Source organism: Nematolebias whitei, chromosome 21 (genome assembly GCF_014905685.2).
Source record: "Nematolebias whitei isolate Nwh7 chromosome 21, NemWhi1, whole genome shotgun sequence".
Taxonomy (NCBI): Eukaryota; Metazoa; Chordata; class Actinopteri; order Cyprinodontiformes; family Rivulidae; genus Nematolebias; species Nematolebias whitei.
Window position 1 is genome coordinate 33,183,781 of NC_056518.1, and position 19,782 is coordinate 33,203,562.

The 19,782-nt window shown below is 40.8% G+C and overlaps 1 protein-coding gene across 1 annotated transcript in view; it reads right to left on the reverse strand.

Moving 5' to 3' along the window:
- The window catches only part of grm1b (glutamate receptor, metabotropic 1b), a 27,279-nt gene that overhangs the window by 3,767 nt on the left and 3,730 nt on the right, over window positions 1-19,782 (reverse strand). Inside the window, exons 3-6 of the mRNA XM_037695097.1 lie at window positions 13,846-14,081; window positions 5,440-5,686; window positions 4,421-4,589; window positions 2,451-2,577 (exon numbers count right to left, since the gene is read on the reverse strand). Coding sequence (XP_037551025.1) covers window positions 2,451-2,577; window positions 4,421-4,589; window positions 5,440-5,686; window positions 13,846-14,081 — 779 coding nt within the window. The remainder of the gene's footprint in view (window positions 1-2,450; window positions 2,578-4,420; window positions 4,590-5,439; window positions 5,687-13,845; window positions 14,082-19,782) is intronic.

Genomic DNA, 19,782 nt, shown 5'->3' on the forward strand with positions numbered 1-19,782 from the left:
GAAGGTAGAGAGCTGGCTGACATGATGTCGAGAAAGAAGGTAGAGAGCTGGCTGACATGATGTCGAGAAGGAAGATAGAGAGCTGGCTGACATGATGTTGAGAAAGAAGGTAGAGAGCTGGCTGACATGATGCAGAGAAGGAAGGTAGAGAGCTGGCTGACATGATGCAGAGAAGGAAGGATGTTAGAAATGCAGCTGCCAGTAAAAGACAAAGAGGAGATATATGAATGCAGTTAGAGAGGACATGGAGGTAGCTGGAGTGAGGACAGAGGACACAGAGGACAGAGTGAGATGGAGGAGGATGACTCGCTGTGGAGACCCCTGAAGAGGAAAGATGAAAGAAAAAGACACACACACACACAAATATATATATATATATATATATATATCACTTTGATAACAGGTTCTGTTTTAAATGTGCTCTATAAATAAAGTTGACTTGACTATCTACACACACATGAACACACACAGACGCTATCACCACACGCACTTTTCAGTAGATGATAAGTGTTGCCTTATCTTGACAAAAGCTAAGTAGTCTGATTATTTTTAACAATAAACTGAGAAGTAAATACACAAGAGGCCTTTTTCAGTGAGATGTGAAGACGTTCAGGTTATTTTACATGGATACATTAACAATGAACCAGAGGCTTTTTCTTAGCTGGATAAAATACACTAAGTCCCAAAGTAGGTTTTTAGCTCAACTATAAATAAATGCCTTTCAGCTCAGCCACGGCCGGTCTGAGCTGCAGCCAGCAGAGAGCAGAGAGGAAGCAGGACAAAGTAAATAACTGCATATTTCATAGACCCAACTAAGATCCCCATTCTGCTTCATGCTAAGAATCCACTCACAATGTCTCTATAATTCATAACTGCTGGTTTCTTCTTGGTGTACAGTGGCAGAAAGGTTAGAGGAAGAAGAACGTACAAGAACATTCTTGTGTCAACATGATGAGCCACATTATTATTGCACACAGCCAAAGGCAGAGCGGCAATAATGATTTTGCTTGTGTGTTGGTTAGCGTTAGCAAAATATATCATGAACCAATAACAATAATTTTGGGAGCCCCAGAGGACGCGCATTCTCACAATAGTCCTAACATTTATTAAACATTACTTCTGTATTTACAAAAATAAATAAATAAATAAACACGTCAAAATTGTCGATGATGTGATTTCCTACATTTTGGTGTATTTTAACGGGTTGTTAAACATCAATGTTCATCTACATTTGTAAACACTCCACTTCTGTCATCTGACTGGTCAGCTGCTGATGAGCCTACTGGATTGATTGACAGGTGGCGGATCTGACTCATGCCAAAAAAAAAAAAAAATAAATAAATCATAGATTTTACTGGTCCATTTAAGAGTGTCATCATTTATTCCATATTTATTCCATATTTTATTGAATCAAAGGTTCGAGAATTGAGTTTTCTTACAAAATCCTAATGATGGTTTCTTTATTTTTCAGGGGTGCAGAGTTAAAATTTAGGGGGGCTTCAGCCCCCCCAAAAGAGGCTAAAATCGCCACTGGCTAATACTACTTTATTGTACAGTGTTATTTTACTTTAAATGTTTTACCTTATTGTTAAATGTGTGAAAATGATTTTTTTTTTTACTTTTAAGAACAAATAAGTATTTTAATATTTAAATGTATGCATCCATCCATTCGTCCATGTGTGAGTGCGTGTATGGTGTTAGGACAGTGTCCTGTGTCTGAAAGGCGTACGAGGCTTTTTAAAGTGGGCCAAAGGAGTTTTCAGTGAAGTAGAGCTCCTTTCGGATGAAATGGTGAGGATGATGAATGTGCTCTCAGGTGTCATGGGAAACCAATGAAAATAGGACAGAGCAGGTTTGTAAAAAAGGACAAGCTGTACGGGGTAAAATATTGACAGCGAGGAGGGGGCAGGAGATGCAAAAGCTTAGAGGAACTTTCACTCGTGTAAGTCAGAGGAATCTCCTTACGTCTGGAGGCATCATGCAGCAGGAACACATGCGGCACAATAAAATACTTCTTTCTCAGTTTTCACCTGAAAACCAAAACTACTCAAATGAACCTCTCTGCTGTAATCAGAACGGTTTATGTCATGGCAGAAGGTGATTTTGTGATTTAAAGCAACAGACGTCAGAGAATGGACATGCATGGACAGATGGAGGGTATTTCCAAAACCCCGGATTGATCCACGATGGGGGGCAAAAAGGTTGATTTTAACACCAGTTTAATGTTTGAATTCAAAGAAAGATTTAGAAAAAGAGACAAAGTGTCCGAACAGCAACACTAAGTGAAACAGAGACCATCAAAGGTGATGATGGGGTGAATACCAAACTTCTACATTTTGGGGGGTTAAAAAACATTGAGTGTTTGAGTACTACAGGTCTAACAACACCCCTTAAATAAATATAAATGTTAATTATCGACGTAAGCAGAGGTGAACGGAGGACAAACGCACCTTCCAGTTCCCTGTCGGGCCACCAGCCCAGCTCACAGGCTTTACACGTGAACTCGTCCTGGACGAACTCGTTGTCTTTGCAGGACGTGCAGATCCAGCAGCAGCTCACCTCTCCCTTCCTGATGACCTGGTTAATAAAATATACCAAAGAAAATCAACATTATTATTATTATTACAGTGGGAGGGGGACGGACTAACTACCCCATCTGTTTTAGAGCTCAGCAAAAGTGCAGACATCAGGAAACAGGACAAGTTCATTTTAACGGTGAGAAAAAATGATTTGGTTATTTACTTAAACGTTTTGAAAAGATGCCTGCAAGATTGCAGTGTGGAGGTTGTCAGGTTGACACATTTAGTAGAAAACTAATTTGCAGAATTTGTAGAAAGATAAATGTAGAAAAATTTCCTCTTAGTTTTGACATATCCAGATTTAGAGATTAAACATAACGGTGGCAAACTGTGTAATTATTATATTTTAACTGATACAAAAACTACAAGTGACAAAACAAAGCTAAAACCAGCAGAACAGTAGCTAAAAATTAGAACTGCCAAAACAGTAGCTAAAAGCTAAAACTAGCAAAATATTAGCTAGACTCTAAGACCAGCTAAACAGTAAGTAAAAGGTAAAATCAAATATTAATGTAGCTAATAGCAAAAATAACAAAACAGTGGTTTGAAACTAAATTTATCTGAACAGTGGCTAACAGCTAAAACTAGCTAAGCTGTAGCTAAAAGCTAAAACTAGCAAAATATAAGCTAGACTCTAAGACCAGCTAAACAGCAAGTAAAAGGTAAAATCAAATATTAAAGTAGCTAATAGTAAAAAGAACTAGAAAGTTCCTGCAGAAAGTTGACGGGGACTGCCACATTGCGGCCATTATAACATTTTGATTCGACAGTACTATGTGCTGGGGTTGGATCTTGGCTACCACCACGCTAAATTTCAGCTCAACATCTTCCCTCTTAGCTAAGGAGGCCATCTTGGATTTTTAAATTTGCGTTAGTAATGTATAACAACTCGCGTGAAGCTACGACCAAACCAAATTTCAGCTCAATATCTCAAAGAATGACTGATTTATAGTCAATTTAGAGTTTTATGAGGTAGCTGCGGCAGCCATCTTGAACCAAAATGGCTCCAAAAGTTAATCAGTGCTGTTCAGGCACCTCTTGACTCTAGGTCATTTGACCTCACTGTAACAATTAGAGTTGGTTAAGAGTTCTGTCAGTGTTCTTCTATGAAAAATGGTGTCTTTGTTTGCAAATTATGTCACCATGGTAACTTGCTATTAAAAGTAACAGCGCGTATCTTGGTGCCGAGCCGGTCGTTTTGATATATTTGTGGGGTACACTACACACTGCGATTCGGGCCACATTAAAGTTGATTCAAGAGCAAGACCCTTTTCAGGTGGATAATAGGTGCCTTTCTAGGCCGTCCCCAACAAAACAGTAGTTAGAAGCAAATTTATCAGAACAGTGGCTAACAGCTAAAACTAGTAAAACTGTAGCTAAATGTTACAAATGAAGCAAGCATTCTAAATGTGTTTTCAAAGAGCACTCAGCTTTGGAAGGAGCTTGAGATATCTCAAAGCAAAGAAAATAACGGTACAAAACTGAAAATTTATGAAAGTTGCAAATACCAAAAGTTATAGCTGCAACAGCCCGACTGAGCTGAACGTTATGATAGCTGAATGGCTGAAACAGCTGAAAGTATGCTCAAAAAGCCAAGAGTCCAAAGACGTACAGAAGAAAGCAGAAAAAGAAAAACAAGTGTGAAAGATGACTCAGCATTATAAACTTATACAAACAGGACAATAAAAAATAAGGGAATTTTAAGTATGTGAGTCATTAGTACAAATAAAGCAATTAGTTGCAACGTATAAGCTTTGTATAAAGAGTTTTTACATATTTTCCTTTAATAAGCAGTGTACTGTCATCAAGAAATGACTGGTGTGAGCACATAAAGACGAGACCTTGATCTCTCCTCTGGAGCAGGGCTCGCTGCAGACTGAGCGGACCATGTCACTGCGGTTCATCTGCATCATGTCGTCATCAACGCTCAGAACGCTCTCGTGCCAGGAGCCGATGTTAATGTAGTCGTAAACGCCAGGCTCGATGCGCTGAAAGTTCATAATCTCATACCTGAAGAGGAACAAGAAGGACAGAGTGGGGAGATGACAGAGGCTCATAAATCCTTTTAGTAGCAAGTTTTTATCAGATAATAAAAATAGGAATTTATTAAATGCCACATTTACCGTACGCACAAGACAAAGACAATGGACTTGTTAAACTCTTGAGTGGGTCTTGCACAAATGAGTAGCACTTGGAGTGACTCTTGGCTACTATCACTGAAAACATAAGCTGGTATCTGGAAGATTCACTGACGTACAGCCATTTTTGTGTTCACTGCTTGCTTAGCTGTGGCAGCCATCTTGAACTGTAAAAGTCATTTAATTGTAGATGCACCGTCACTGAGTACTCAGAGCGTTTCAGTGAAATTTGTCCAATGGTTTATGAGATAACGGCACGGTGGATCAGTTGTAGAGTTGGTGCCTCTCAGCAAGAAGATCGCAAGTTCGAATCCCGGCCGGGGACCTTTCAGGGTGGGGTTTGCATGTTCTCTCCGTGCTGCGTGGGTTTTCTCCGGGTACTCCGGTTTCTTCCCACAGACCAAAAACATGCACATTAGGCTGACTGGTAACTCTGGATTGTGTGAGAGAGAGTGAATGGTTGTTTGTCTCGTTTGTGGCCCTGAGATGGACTGGAGACCTGTCCAGGGTGTCCCCTGCCTCTCGCACAGTGATGGCTGGATCAGGGCACCAGTGACCTCCCGTGACCCAAAAAGGAAGAAGCGGGTCAAGATGATGGATGGATGGACACACAGGGACACAAACATGTTCTAGTTTTCTTGTCTTAAAAGTGACTTCCCTTTCTCCAGAAAAGAGGAATAACATAAAACTTTTTTTGAAAACAAGAAGAATAGGAGGTTTACCTTCCTGGAGAGTCTCCATTCTCGTCAAACCATATGTCTTCCCCAGACACACCTGTGAAGGACGTCTTGAGAAGAAAGTCCAACAAGTGGCTTCCGTCCACCGGTTTCATGTCCTCACAGAGCCCCACGTGGTCAGGGCAGAGATCGGAGTGCATGTCGTGCAGACCGTGGGCCATGGCGTAGATGGCGTTGATGACAAAGCCCATCTTGCTGTCTTGGACATAGTTGTCCTCCAGACTTTCATAACCTGCCCACAAATGAGACAACTGTAAGAGTTCATCCTCAAGACTGCACGTGTGAATTCACAGCCATTCAGGAGTGCTCGTTGCTGCAAGCAGTAGCATGTTCTATGTGGCTTTCTAAAGGGATAGTCTGGTCATTTCTGAAGTTATTTTCTGTCCAGTAGTTATCAAAAGTTATGAACCGTGACATAATTCATTGAGCATCGAGAACTTCATCCAGGCTACGCTAATGGCTAGGAAAGGAGAACCCAATTTATGTAGTGTGTCAGGCTTTTTTCTGTGCAGCTTGTGGAGAGCTGACGCCTCTCTCTCTCTCTCACCGTGCGAGAGGCAGAGTCCATCCCAGGGACACGGAGACACACCATTCGTGTTCCCACTCACACCTAGGGACAATTTTAAAGTGTCAATTTTAAAGGGTTTTTTAGGTCTGTGGGAGGAAAGTACCTGGATAAACACACAGAAAGACCGGGGGGGAGCCTGAGCCCGTTCTGTTGGTGCCGAGGCTGCAGAATGACTGACACGTCTTGTCCAGGGTTTTTTCAAACTGTTCAGTCTAAAGAACTGCCTCTTCTCTCGACAACTAAAATTTATCCTGGGAAAAATATCCTGATGCATGCTCAATAATCCTGGTAGAAAAATCTAACAAGGTAAAGTCAGGTCCTCTGGATAGATTCTTCTTGTTGAAACATTTCATTTTTTATCCAGAAGACTTCTTCAGTTTGAGGAGTTGCACTAAACTCAGTCTTACTAATATCACATTATCATAGTGGATTAACCAGTTTGTTGCTGACAGCCTGAACTAGCTGCTCACATTATAAAGGAGGACCATCAGACTAACGACTGATCGTTAGTGCCCTGATGCTCGCTTGCTATTCACAGAGGGCTGAGTGATACTAGCAATAACAGCATTGTAAGAAAGTGACAAGTGGACATGGAGGTCTCCGCCCCCGTTAAACAGGGGCATCCATCATTTACGGGGTGGAGCCTCCATGTCCAACTGCCCCCCTCTTACAATGCTGTTATTGCTAGTAACACTCAGCCCCTGAGAATAGCAAACGGCCATCAGAGCATTAATGATCAGTCATTAGGCTGAGGCTCCTCCTTTAACATGTGAACAGCTGGTTCTGGATGTCAACAACAAACTGGTTGATCCATTATGCGAAGGTGCTATTTATAAGACTGAGTTTGTTGCAGCTCCTCAGACTGAAGAAGTTCTTTGGATAAAAGACAAGAAGAACAAGAAGAATCCATCCAGAGGACCTGACTTAACCTTGTTAGATATCCTGGAAAACAAAAACTTCTGCCCTTTTCTCCACGATCCATGCTCCATGACCGATGTCACTGCTAGCCGGGCACTAACTTTTGATAACTATTAGATAAAACATCCTCTAAATGACTTGATTAGCTCTTTATTTTCAGATGTACCAAAGAGGTTGTCTAGCATGATGTAAAATATTACAAAGGAGTGATAGGGTGCTTCTGGGCGCAGTCTTGTAACTTTCAGTTCAAGCAGCTGGAAACAAGCATGTCAGGCTCTGTGGGAGACGGCTGTTAATGAGCCCAGTCTCAGAAAATGGCTTCAAAGAAGCCTCGTTACCATGGCGAGAGATGCATGAGTCAGGATTCAATTAGGGTCGGTCTAACACGCTCAAACGGCCTCGCTGCTGAGATTCTGCGTCCTGCTCAAGCAGGAAAAACCCACAGAATGTTCTTCATAGTTTTAATTTACAGTAAAAAGTATAAATGTACGAAACAAAAATGATTACAGCAGCGCGGGATTTTTCTAACACACCCTATCAGTTCAGTGTAATGCAAGCTGAAAGCAAAGCAGCTTTATTTTTTATATTTTGATAAAACAGCAAACCACACATACACTGTCTGTTTGACAGGAAATTAAGGTGTTTTTCTTTTTAAAAAACATTTAACCATGCTTGCAAGGTGTTTTCAAATAAGAAACTGTGGTCAGAAACTGACGTCTTGGAGCTAAAACTGTTTTTATTGCACAAGTTATAAACATGAATTAAATTTATACACTGTACACCACTCTTTACCTTCACCATGTCACCTTATCAAAAATAATTTAAAGTTTAGCTGTTTTTGAAGGAATAGATATCCTGTTTAGCTAGCCTTTTGCTTCTTTTGACTAGCTTTTTGCTAATTTTAGCCTTAGGTTAGCCCTTTGCTATTTCTAGCTAGTGCTTGCTAATTTTAGCTTTTTCCTAGCAATTTTCTACTTTTTGCTTTAGCCCGCTTTTTGCTACTTTAAGTTTTTAGTTAGTGTTTTCCTATTTTTAGTTAGCACTTTCTCCTTTTAGCTTTTAGCTATTGTTTTACCTAATTTGATGTAGTTTTATCAACTCAGTTTCTGTTTCTTTAGGAAGCTTCAGCAGTTCTGCACTGAAACAGGTTTTTTTGTGAATTCTGCAGATATTTTATTTTTTCATGTCTATAAAAAGATTAATGCTGTCTTACAATCATATGTGTGACCCATCACTTCAAACAAAGCGTTAAGTTGCAAAGTGGTATTTAGAGATTTAGGCAGCTGAAGCAGATTGGTGCTACGGGCTGTTCGGTCCCTAAACAAGGATCGGTGCAGCATCTGCAGTATTGTGGACTCTGTACTGGTCCGTTGTGGTGAAGAGGGAGCTGAGCTGTAAAGCAAAGCTCTATATTTACCAGTTGTTCTACGTTCCTCCCCTCATCTCTGGTCCTGAACTCTGGGTAGTGACTGAAAGAATGAGATCGTGGATACAGGAGGTTTTTTGTATTGAACGTTTTTTGGATCCAGGAGGTTGAAATGAGTTTCCTCTGCAGGGTAGCTGGACTCTCCCTTAGAGACAGGGGGAGAAGTTCAGTTATCAGGAGAGACTCGGAGTAGAACCGCTGCTCCTCCACATCCAGAGGAGCCAGTGGAGGTGGTTAGGGCATCTGGTAAGGATGCTTCCTTAGGGAGGTGTTTTGGGCATGTCCAACTGGGAGGAGACCCCGGGGAAGACCCAGGAAGCGCTGGAGAGACTATGTCTCTCAGTTGGTCTGGGAACACCTTGCAGTCCTCTCAGTAGAGCTGGAAGAGGCTGTGGAGAGAGATGTCTGGACCTCCCTGCTCAAGATGCTGCCCCCGAGACCTGAGTCCAGAACAAGATAGATAGATAGATAGATAGATGGATGGATGGATAGATGGATAGATGGATGGATGGATGGATGGATGGATGGATGGAAGATTGGTTGAAAATATTTGTGTTTAGTTAAAATATGATCTTTGGGTCCCTTGAATGAAATGTCTGGAATATAATCTAAAAGATTGTAAATTTGTTTCTACTTTCCCTGCATGTTAGCAAAAATGAAATACTTTCCAGCTGGTAAATCTTCATGTCCAAAAATGGTTTGAGTTTTTTAATTCTTTAAATGATGTCAAGAAAACTCATAAAATAAGGAACAAATTATAAAATGTATGAAATAAAAACGTTATTTTTCCAGGAGTTATCCCCAAGACAAATCAAGCCCGTCATTCGTCGTGGTCAAGATGTCAAAATGTAAAAAAATAATAATAATAGTAATAAAACTGTAATCTAAAAACGTGCTTCGTTAGTTTTGATCAAATCCAACTTAATTCTGAGTTTGACGTGACGGGTCACATTTGGTCTCCACAGGGATGCATCGTACAGCTGTCGTGAATGTGTGTAAAAGTGTGAAGTCAAGTTCACACTTCTACATCTCACCCCCTCACTCAAAAACTGAACTCACTGCAGCACTCTTTATCAGACAGACAGACAGACACATAGACAGACAGACAGACAGACAGACAGACAGACAGACAGGTAGATAGACAGACAGATAGATAGATAGATAGATAGATAGATAGATAGATAGATAGATAGATAGATAGATAGATAGATAGATAGATAGATAGATAGATAGATAGATAGTGATTGATTGATTGATTGATTGATTGATTGATTGATTAATCCCAGGGGGGAAATTGGAGGCATTTTTCTAATTATACATAAAAAAAGCATGAAATAATAAAAAAGAAGCAGATTATTAATAGTAATTTTATCTTGTTCTAGATATTGAAATTTATATATATATATATTTTAAAATTATTTCATGAACAATGTTTTATTTACCTCCTGATCAATATGCATTTCTATAAGACTGCTTGTGTTTGAATAGTTATTTGATTTAAACCATATTGTGATATTTGTTGTAGTTTTTCCTCGTCTGAGAGTTTCCTGGTTATTTAATTATCAGTGGCGTTCATCCACCTGCTGCAGCCACTGCCTGCCTGTTCATGAGCATCGTTTATTGCCTCTTGTAATAATAATCACTTCAGAGCAGCTGCCTGTGCAAACAAGCCATAAAGAGTGACTTCAGCTGTGCAGCAGCTGCTGATGACCCAGTTTAGCAGCTCCTTGGTTCAGACGCTCGCTGCTCTCTCTGAGCCGAGTGAGACGCAGCTATGATGCAGTGATGTTATGATGTCAGCATGCAAGCAGAGGACCCACTGCTGCACGTCGGGAGGACGTGGCTGCAGGACAACCGGACCTGCTCCGTGCTAAATGAAGGCAACCGCACCGTTTCTGAGCCAGCATGCAGTTTCAGCTCAATCAGCCAGATATTGGGCTGTTTCATGTGACCGTCGTAAATGTGGAGAGGGTGTGAGAGCACAAGCTGACCCAATTATTGGGCTCTCAGATCCCAAAAAGAACACCCCAATAGCTTCATATATCAGAGGTCCACTGAGATTAATTATGATAAATAATATTAATAATAATATTAATTGTCCCACCATGTTACTGAACCTTAATGTCAGTCAACCTCCATGTATATTTCTAACGTCAGGAGCATCATGAGCCCATTCAGGAAAAATAAATCACTCACCATCCTGGAGTTCTACAGCAACATAAATTTAAAAATGCATAAATAGGAAAATAAAAACAATAAAATGACTAACCATTAGAAAAAAATCAACATTAGTCTAACACAGTGGTTCTCAAACCGTGGGGCGCTGGTCCTAGAGGGGGACACGATGTCGTGGCCGCTCCTACTTTAATTTTTGGTCTTTGAAAAGTTATAGGTGGAACTGTTGTTTAAACATTAATGTAAATATGTTTTAAGTCTGTGAAATACAAACTATGCTTTCAAACTGGTCCACCCATTTGACCCCTTAAAAAATGTCATGTCAATTAAATCCTAAAGATCTAGGAAGTGTGCTGAAACAAATAAATGTCAGCCTTATAGTTTTTATCTCTTATTAAAACAACCAAACATTTAAGCAACGACTCGCCGGCTGTTTTTATCGTTGCTCTTATGATGATGGGTCTTCTGTGTGGAGTGAAAATTTTATTTTTTCAGGTGAAGCGATGCTTAAAAGTAAAAAAATGTCAAGAAATATCATTGAACGCTGCAGCACAGAGCAGCGACCGCTGGTGTGGAGGTCACTGCTGAAAAGATTGAAAGAGTAATTTGAGGCGCACGTTGGACGCCGCCTGTGAGTTTTGCCCGTTACTCACCAGACAACTCAAGACCCGGATGATGTTAAAGGGTTTGGCTGAGGTCACGTTGTTTATTCTTTCACCACATAGTGAGTCAGTCAATTTGTAGTGCTGCTGGAAGTGTTGCTGGCTTTTCCCTCTTCAGGGGTCTCCACAGTGAGTCCTCCTCCTCTGTCCTCTGTGTCCTCTGTCCTCACTCCAACTACCTCCATGTCCTCTCTAACTGCATCCATATGTCTCCTCTTTGTCTTTTTCCTGCAGCTGCATTTCTAACATCCTTCTACCAATATACCCACTGTCCCTCCTCTGGACGTGTCCAAACCACTGTCCTTCCTCTGGACATGTCCAAACCACTGTCCTTCCTCTGAACATGTCCAAACCACTGTCCTTCCTCTGGACATGTCCAAACCATCTCAGTGTGTCCTCTCTAACTTTATCTCCCAGTTGTTCAACCTGTGCTGTACCTCTGATGATCTCATTCCTGATCTTCTCCATCCTTGTCTCTCCTAAGGAGAACCTCAACATCTTCATTTCTGCCACTTCCAGTTCTGTCTCCTGTCTTTTTGTCCATGTCTCTGTCTCCAGACCATACAACATAACTGGTCTCACCACTGTCTTGTAAACTTTTCCTTTGATCTTTGCTGACACACTTTTGTCACGAATCACTCCTGAAACTTTTCTCCATCACCCCATCCTGCCTGGACTCTCTTCTTCTCCTCTTCACCACACTCCCCATGTTCCTGGACAGTGGACCCCAAGTCCTTGAAGTCCTGCACCTTTGTGACCTCTGCTCCTTGTAGCCTCACTGCTCCACCTCCTCCCTCTCATCCACACATGGACTCTGTCTTACTATGGCTGACTTTCATTCCTCTTCTTTCAAGTGCATACCTCCACCTCTCCAAGTTCTCTTCCACCTGTTTCCTATTCTCACCACAGATCATGATGTCATCTGCAAATATCATAGTCCACGGGGATTCCTGCCTGACCTCATCTGTTAGTCGGTCCATCACCAGAGCAAACAAGAAGGGGCTCAGAGTTGATCCTTGATGCACTCCCACCTTCACCTTGAAGCTATCTGTCACTCCTACAGCACATCTCACCGCTGTCCTGCTGTCTTTATACATGTCCTGTATCAATCTAACATACTTCTCTACCTCTCTTTCTACCTTCAGACACATCACCCTATCTGACACTCTTTTCACCTCTACTACATTCTTTGCCAACTCCTCCTTCAGGACCACCCCTACTCCTTCTCTCTTTCTATCCACACCATGGTAAAACAGTTTGAACCCTGCTCCAATGCTGCGAGCCTTGCTGCTCTTCCACTTGGTCTCTTGGACACATAAAACATCTACCTTCCTTCTCAGCATCATGTCAGCCAGCTCTCTACCTTTGCCTGTCATTGTCCCCACATTTAGAGTTGCAACCCTCAGTCCTACATTCTTCACTTTCCTCTTCTCCCTCTGTCTCCTGACACGTTTCCCTCCTCGTGGTCTTCAACTAACAGTAGCACAATTTCCGCCGGCACCCTGTTTGTCAACAGCACCGGTGGCGGTCGTTGTTAACCCGGGCCTCGACCGATCCAGTATGGTTTCACTTTGATGAAATCGCATTACAGTCTTGGCACAAGGGTTTTATGTCAGATGCCTTTCCTGACACAACCCTCACCATTTACCCGGGCTGGGGACCAGAACCAGAGATACACTGGCTGGTGCTCCCTAGTGGCTGGTTTATAAACCAGCTGATGATACGCTGCTCGCATTATTTCTCCATATATGTGTTTGTTCGATGTGTGCCTGCCTGTCTGTGGACTCAGAGATGAAGAGAAAGAAGCTGCTTCCAATTAAAGACCATGAAGGGGGAGATCCTGTTTGTTGGAATTAAAGGGAAGGAAATTAAAATAAAGATGTGTTTGTGTCAGAAAACTCTCAGCTGACAAGATGAAATTAATTTTTTCCCCTCCAACACGACATGAAAAGTTCGAGAACCACTGGTCTAATAGCAACTACTAAAATGTAATACCTTAAATGAATTAAAGCTTAAAGGTTGCGTATGGTGAAAGAAAAGAAAATTCTATTAAGGAATAAAATAAAGATTCACACAAAAAGTGCAACTTAAACTGACAAGACTTTGAATAGTCAGCTGAAAAGTAAAAGAAGAGTTTATGCCGCATGCAAAATTTTGATATTTACGTTAATCAGTTCTTATTTTCTTAATAGTAAAATTAATTTTATTTAAAAAAATATTTTCATTCATATGAATTCTTAAAGTTGAGAACTAAAACGTAAATATACGTCTATTTAAAAAAAAAACTAAATAAAATAAAAGATCCATGTCTGAGCAACGAATCAAGGTTTTTAAAAAACATGCTTCTGAGCTTTGAGCCAAGAAAACAAGGACTAAAGTGACTGCATTAATAATAGTGCATGTTTGAAAATTAAAAGTACTTAATTTACCTAGATCATCATCCTCTGTGAAGCCAAGCAACAAACAAATGAACAATATGAAAGAATATATTATTCAGCTGGAGAGAATTCAACCGTGGGGCAGTCCGATTCATATTTAAAGACTTTGCTCCACTTTTTGAGGCCTGTTGGCTTCGTCCTCGGGGCAGTGAATGCATCGCAGTTCACAAACACAACCTGGATAGAAACGAGTTGTTGAGCTACCTGAGCAGTTGCGTGCATAGTTCAAGTTCTCCTGGGGGTGTCCGGGAAGGCGGCACTGGAAGCGGTGCTGCCAGAACTCGGGGAACCACGGATTGCGGGTGTTCGTGCCGAGTTTGAGCTTCAGGAAGTAATTGTCGAAGGAGGAGACCTCTTCAGAGTGCAGCTTCACGGTGATGCCTCCCACGGCCTCGTGCTCGTAACCCTCCACCACCTCCACCCGGTCCGCCCAGCCGTCACTGCACACACAGAGAGCACAGCGCGTTCAGTTCAGACACCTGGTTTTGGGGACAATGGTGGCCTTGGTGGCCAAAGATTCGTTTTTAGCACCAGAAAGGCCACCCCAATTAATTTAAGAATCTATACTTTTAAACAATATAAAACTAGAAAGCAAAGTTTCCTCAAAGGATAGGGGTGTTCACTTTACATATGTTGTACATATATGTACACGTTGTGTTGGTGGCCAGTTCTCAAAAGGAACCTTTCTAACACCTAGATGTAGCCGCACACCAAAATGGAAGGCGGTATCTGATTCTTTCATGTTATCACACTCAGAGCATTCACCGACGGACCGACGGTGTTTCCAACTATTTATTTTTCTTCTCCAAGGCGGCACAGAGTGACGGATTCTGGCGAGTGGAGGGAGCCATCTATCCAAATGGAGGAGCCAGGGGGTGGCCAATGGTGGCCTTGACCAACATAGATAAATCTTGGGCCACCCCAATCATTTGAGGAAACTATAATTTTAAACAAAATAAAAACTAGAAAGCATAGTTTCCTCAAATGGCATCTTTATCCCCTGCTGCCCAGTAATGTTCTTCTTGTATCTGTGTTTAAATGTTCTTTTCTCGCATGAAAGATTTGGGAATTATTTTCTCCTGGATGTCCTTCCAGGCTCGACCTGGGTTCACCTCGAACCCACAGCTTCAGGATAATGAGACCACGGCGCTGACCGCTGAGATACCACGGCCCTTATGTCTGTGTTTTAACTAACTTTAGCAAACACTTAAAACACAAACTCATGGATAAGATACCAACGATGGTTCAAAATCTGGTTTTCTGTTTTTTAAATTTTGCCTTTAGTTAATGGAGTCAGCTGTTTCAGACATTTACCAAATTATCTCGAGAAATTCTGGATGGATCTTATTCAGACGTTCAGAAACAACCCAGTAACTTATGGAGTTAATTCAATTCAAGATGGCTGCCACAACCAACTGATGTGTAGAAGCACAAATTAGCGTACCCCAAGGCAGCCAGTTTTTAAAGTTTTGTGTGGTGGTTGTTGAGAATTATCCCCAATATACATCTAAAGACAACTCATTGAGTGGGTAGAGCAATTGTCCTCCAGGGGGAGAGTTGGGGGTTCGAGTCCACCATCAGTCACATGTGCAAGTGTCCCTGGGTAAGACACTGAACCCCTCATTGCCTCCGATGTGTCCCATCCATGTATGAATGTGATCTAAAGCTCTGATTATTCTTGGAATAGATCTAGTAGAGAGCTGTATGAATGTGTGTGTTGGAGGTAAATGAGGCACAGATTGTTGTAAAGAGCTTTGAGTGTCTTGATCAGATAGAAAGGTGATACATAAGTACAGTCAATTTACTGTTTAATCAATTTGACAAAAAGTTGAGGTAACTTTTGTTGTGGTAGTAGCTGAGAGTGATGCTCAACACATACTCTGAGCATCACATCCTGCAAGATCACGAGTCATAACTTTATTTTGAAGGTTACAGCGTCGTCACGTTGGTGGGCGACATGCAGCTTCAGTGATATTTCAGATTCTTCCGTTTTGTGATAACTTGTTTTTTCTTTCGGCCTCTCCACGGCAGCAGTTGTCACTGAGCTCGAAGACAAATAAGGCTCCACGTCCACCGACACGATCGCAAGTTCGGCGAGAATTCACAGATTTTCTGTCCCGTCTGTCCTTGAGAGAAACTAATCGCAGACTCTGAGTCTCAGGAGCGATTCTGCTGCTGCTGTGGTCACAATCTATTTCTGAGCACTTTGATTTAAACAGACACTTGTTGGACAACGAGTTTTATCCTGCTGGATACATTTAACCAATTTATATTAAATATTATATTAAAATAAATATTTATAAATAATAAAATAATTTTATTATTAATTATTTGTTATAATAATAAATATAATATAAAAATAAATAAATGTAATAAATAATAATTATTAATATGAGTTATTATTGTTATTGATTATTAAAATACTTTGTATTTATTTATTAAATAAATATGATAAAATTATAAATAAATATAGTAAAATGATATTTTAAATTTTATCATTTTATCATGCTGGAAACATTTAACCATTGTATCCAATTTATATTAAATATTATATTAAAATAAATATCTTAAATATTTATAAATAAATAATAAATTATTAATTATTTATTTTAATAATAAATATGATAAATTATATAAAATTTAATATAAAAAATAAATAAATAATTATTAATTGATTAAATAAATATGATAAAAATTATAAATAAATATAGTCAAATGTTATTTTAAATTTTATCCTGCTGGAAAACAACAAACAAGCGATCCTGCGAGATCTTCCAAGATGTCTCAGCTCCCAACACATAAAGCTTAGCTGCATCTATCATTATCAGTTTTGTGCATTTCTGTGATGTGGATCAGCTGTGGCAGCCATCTTGAACTGTATTTACTCCTAAATGAAACCCCCACAAATTTATACATACAATGATTTATTTCCGAGAGTTTAACATCTGTCGAGTGGCTCATCAAATGCTTTGCTACGACGGCAGTTGGAGATAAAAATCCATTGTAACTTTTAATATAAAATTTAAATGTTGCACAAATTGTAGGTCATGTGTTGGACAAAACTATAATTTACAAAACCCCAAACTTGAGTTGTAGAAGCTGAAGCCAGCAGCACGTTTGGCTCGGCTCACACTTTAAGAGTGAGCTGACAAAGGCTGTCCTCTGTGGCAGCATCAACAGAACCTGGCCATCTGCTGCTCAGCATCACACCGAGCCGGGTCCAACACCCCCAGAGCCAAAGCCCACAGCTCTGACGTCAACACACACATGCACTGTACTGGTTTCTAATCTGAGATCACACTTCTGTGAATCATTTCATCAACAGCAGAGATGATTTAGTGCAAGGAATCAATAAGGAGTAAAGCTTCAATCGTCGCCTCATCCAGAGCAGCCTAACCCGACTCAGACCGGTTCTGTTGGAAGGAATGGGACAAAATTCCACAAACTATTGTTTGAAGCTGCTGGAAGTTGTCTGACCAAAATCTAACTGCCACCCACTCACAGGAAAATATTTATAAACTTATAACTTTAAAGATAGGAATAAAAAAAATGATCTATCTTGTTATTAAAACCAGGAGAAGTTTAATCTGATTTAATTTTAATCTGATTTAATGTCAGCTCCTCTCTGTAATTTCTCTGAATTCATCCATTCCTTTAACGCTGACCTGATTTCCAATCTCTGCTGATAAAAATCATCCCCACAGCATGATGTTGCCACCACCATGCCTCGCTGTGGGGGTGGTGGTGTCAGCATGATGAGAGGTTTGTCTCAGACGTGGTGTGTTTTTTCTATTTGGTCCCATCACACCACAACACCTTCTTCCACAGGTTTAGGAAAGAAATTCTTTAAACTCGTTTGACTGACGTCTTTGTTCTGCTGCTTTTCCATGAAGTCCAGCTCTGAGCAGCTTCTACTGGGCCAACAGTCAGTCAGGGTACGTTTTGTGACCAGTGGAGCTAAGCCTCAAGATGAAGTGACATCACAGTCAGTGGTAACTTCAAAGACCTCTATCGAGTTGAAATCAGGATAAATCAGGATTATCTTCAGTTTCAGTAAAAACGTCAACCAGCTGACAGGCGGGGCTTTTCCTCTTTATCCATCACATACGACATCTGACTCACGGTGTCATTTTTAAACGGTCAATAACAACAACTTGAATGTAAATACCAATCCAACATGAAACGTAAGGCCTTCCTGAAGTCCTCTTGAGTGACCTGTTTTGGCCCCACCCACTTTATATCTGCCTCGTAATTGGTTAGTTTTCCTGTCAGTTAAACAAACTCATCTGACTGCGTTCAGCCTTCTCTCCTGACAGTGAAGTCCTAACCAATGACAGCTCCTCCTGTTTCTGCCTAGAGACAATTTTTTTGAAGAATCTGATAGGATAAGTGTATACTTGTAAATTACAAATAAGAAATCTTACCCATTTGAAAAGTCGTTTACAGAAAATAAGAGAAATAAGCAACAACAAAAAACCCTACAGTGAAAATGTTTATTTTATATAAAATAAGGATTAGAACACTTTTAATATAATGTGCTGAATCATTAGGCCTTCTCTGAAGGTGCTGAAGGCTCTGAGGGTTTCTTGCTGCTTGTGAATGACTGTCAGCTACTACCACACCAAAGTTTGTCTCAGTACCTGTGAGACGTGCGTTAATACATTCAGCTGCTCTCAGGATGAGTTGCAGAAGTTCACACGGATCTGAAACTCTCCCGTCCCTAACGGGGAATAGAGTTCCTCTGAAAGCAGGAGATGCTTTGAGTCAGGCTCGCTGATGAATAATGCATCCCAGCGGCGAGCTCTCGGGCTCCCTGTCAGATCACGGGGGGGGGGGGGGGCTGGTATGGGACAGCACCTCCAGCTCAGGCGGGGGGAATGTGGAGCAGAGAACATCAAAGCTAATTCACCAGAAATCGTCTCGTTGTTGAGCCTCGGCTCCCTGCTGGTCCTGCTTCGGGTCGTTTCAGCAGCTGAAGTGAAGCTAAATATGAGAAATGTATTTAACGTGTTTTACTGACCCTCTGGTTCCACTTTTTAAAGAGAAGAAACAATCTAACCTTCAGAGAAATGTCTTCAGTCCTAAACTTTCTCTCACCCCTCAGCTTTCTATTTGCTCTGCTGCTAACATTTGATGAATCTGTGAGCACATGATGTGTGTGTGTGTGCACGCGTGCGTGTGTGTGTGTGTGTGTGTATGCGTGTGTTCACATGATGTGTGTGTTTTCTGGGTCAAGGAGACGACTGAAAAAGGAAAATGTTTTTTGGAGCAGTGCTGCAAGTGAACACATGCAGACCTGTGCCAACTGGAGAGCCTGCAGGTTCTGTTATCAGCCATCCATCTTCGGCTGTGTGGAGGATAAAACGTTCGGCTGTTCTCACACCACAAACACTCACCGAGTCTTTGATTCAACTCTGAAGTAGGCTGAAAAGCGGCTAAAGATTCAAATTGTATGGCTCGTAATCACTTCAGAAATTTATATCTTCGCAGTTCTTTGCTAAAGTTTATTTTTTTGTTGTTTTTGTTTTTTCATGTTGCTTTAATTTGAGCGTTGATATTAGAGATCACATTTCTCCAGTTTTAGTTTCTCTCCATTGGCTCCCTGTCAAGTCCAGAATTGAATTCAAAATCCTACTTATAACCTACAAAGCCCTCAACAACCTAGCTCCATCTTATATTACAGATCTTATTGTTCCATATTTTCCTAACAGAGCACTTCACTCTCAGACTGCAGGTTTACTTGTGGTTCCTAGAGTTTCCAAAAGCAGAATGGAGGCAGATCTTTCAGTTCTCAGGCTCCTCTCTTGTGGAACCAACTTCTAGTTTCTGTCTGTGAGGCTGACACAGTATCCAGTTTTAAGACTTTCCTTTTTGATAAATCCTATAGTTAGGGTCTGCTTGAGTTTCCTGAGTTATCCCTTAGTCCTGCTGCTATAGGCTTAGACTGCTGGAGGACAAACTGACCACACGTCCTCTCTCTGCTGCTTCTTTACTTGCTCTACTCTACCTGTTTGTAATTATTTCTATCGTAACATGTTTTTTTGTCTTTCCTCCTATAGAAAGTACACCTAGATTATAGAAAGTACACCTGGATTATAGAAAGTACACCTGGACTATAGAAAGTACACCTGGACTATAGAA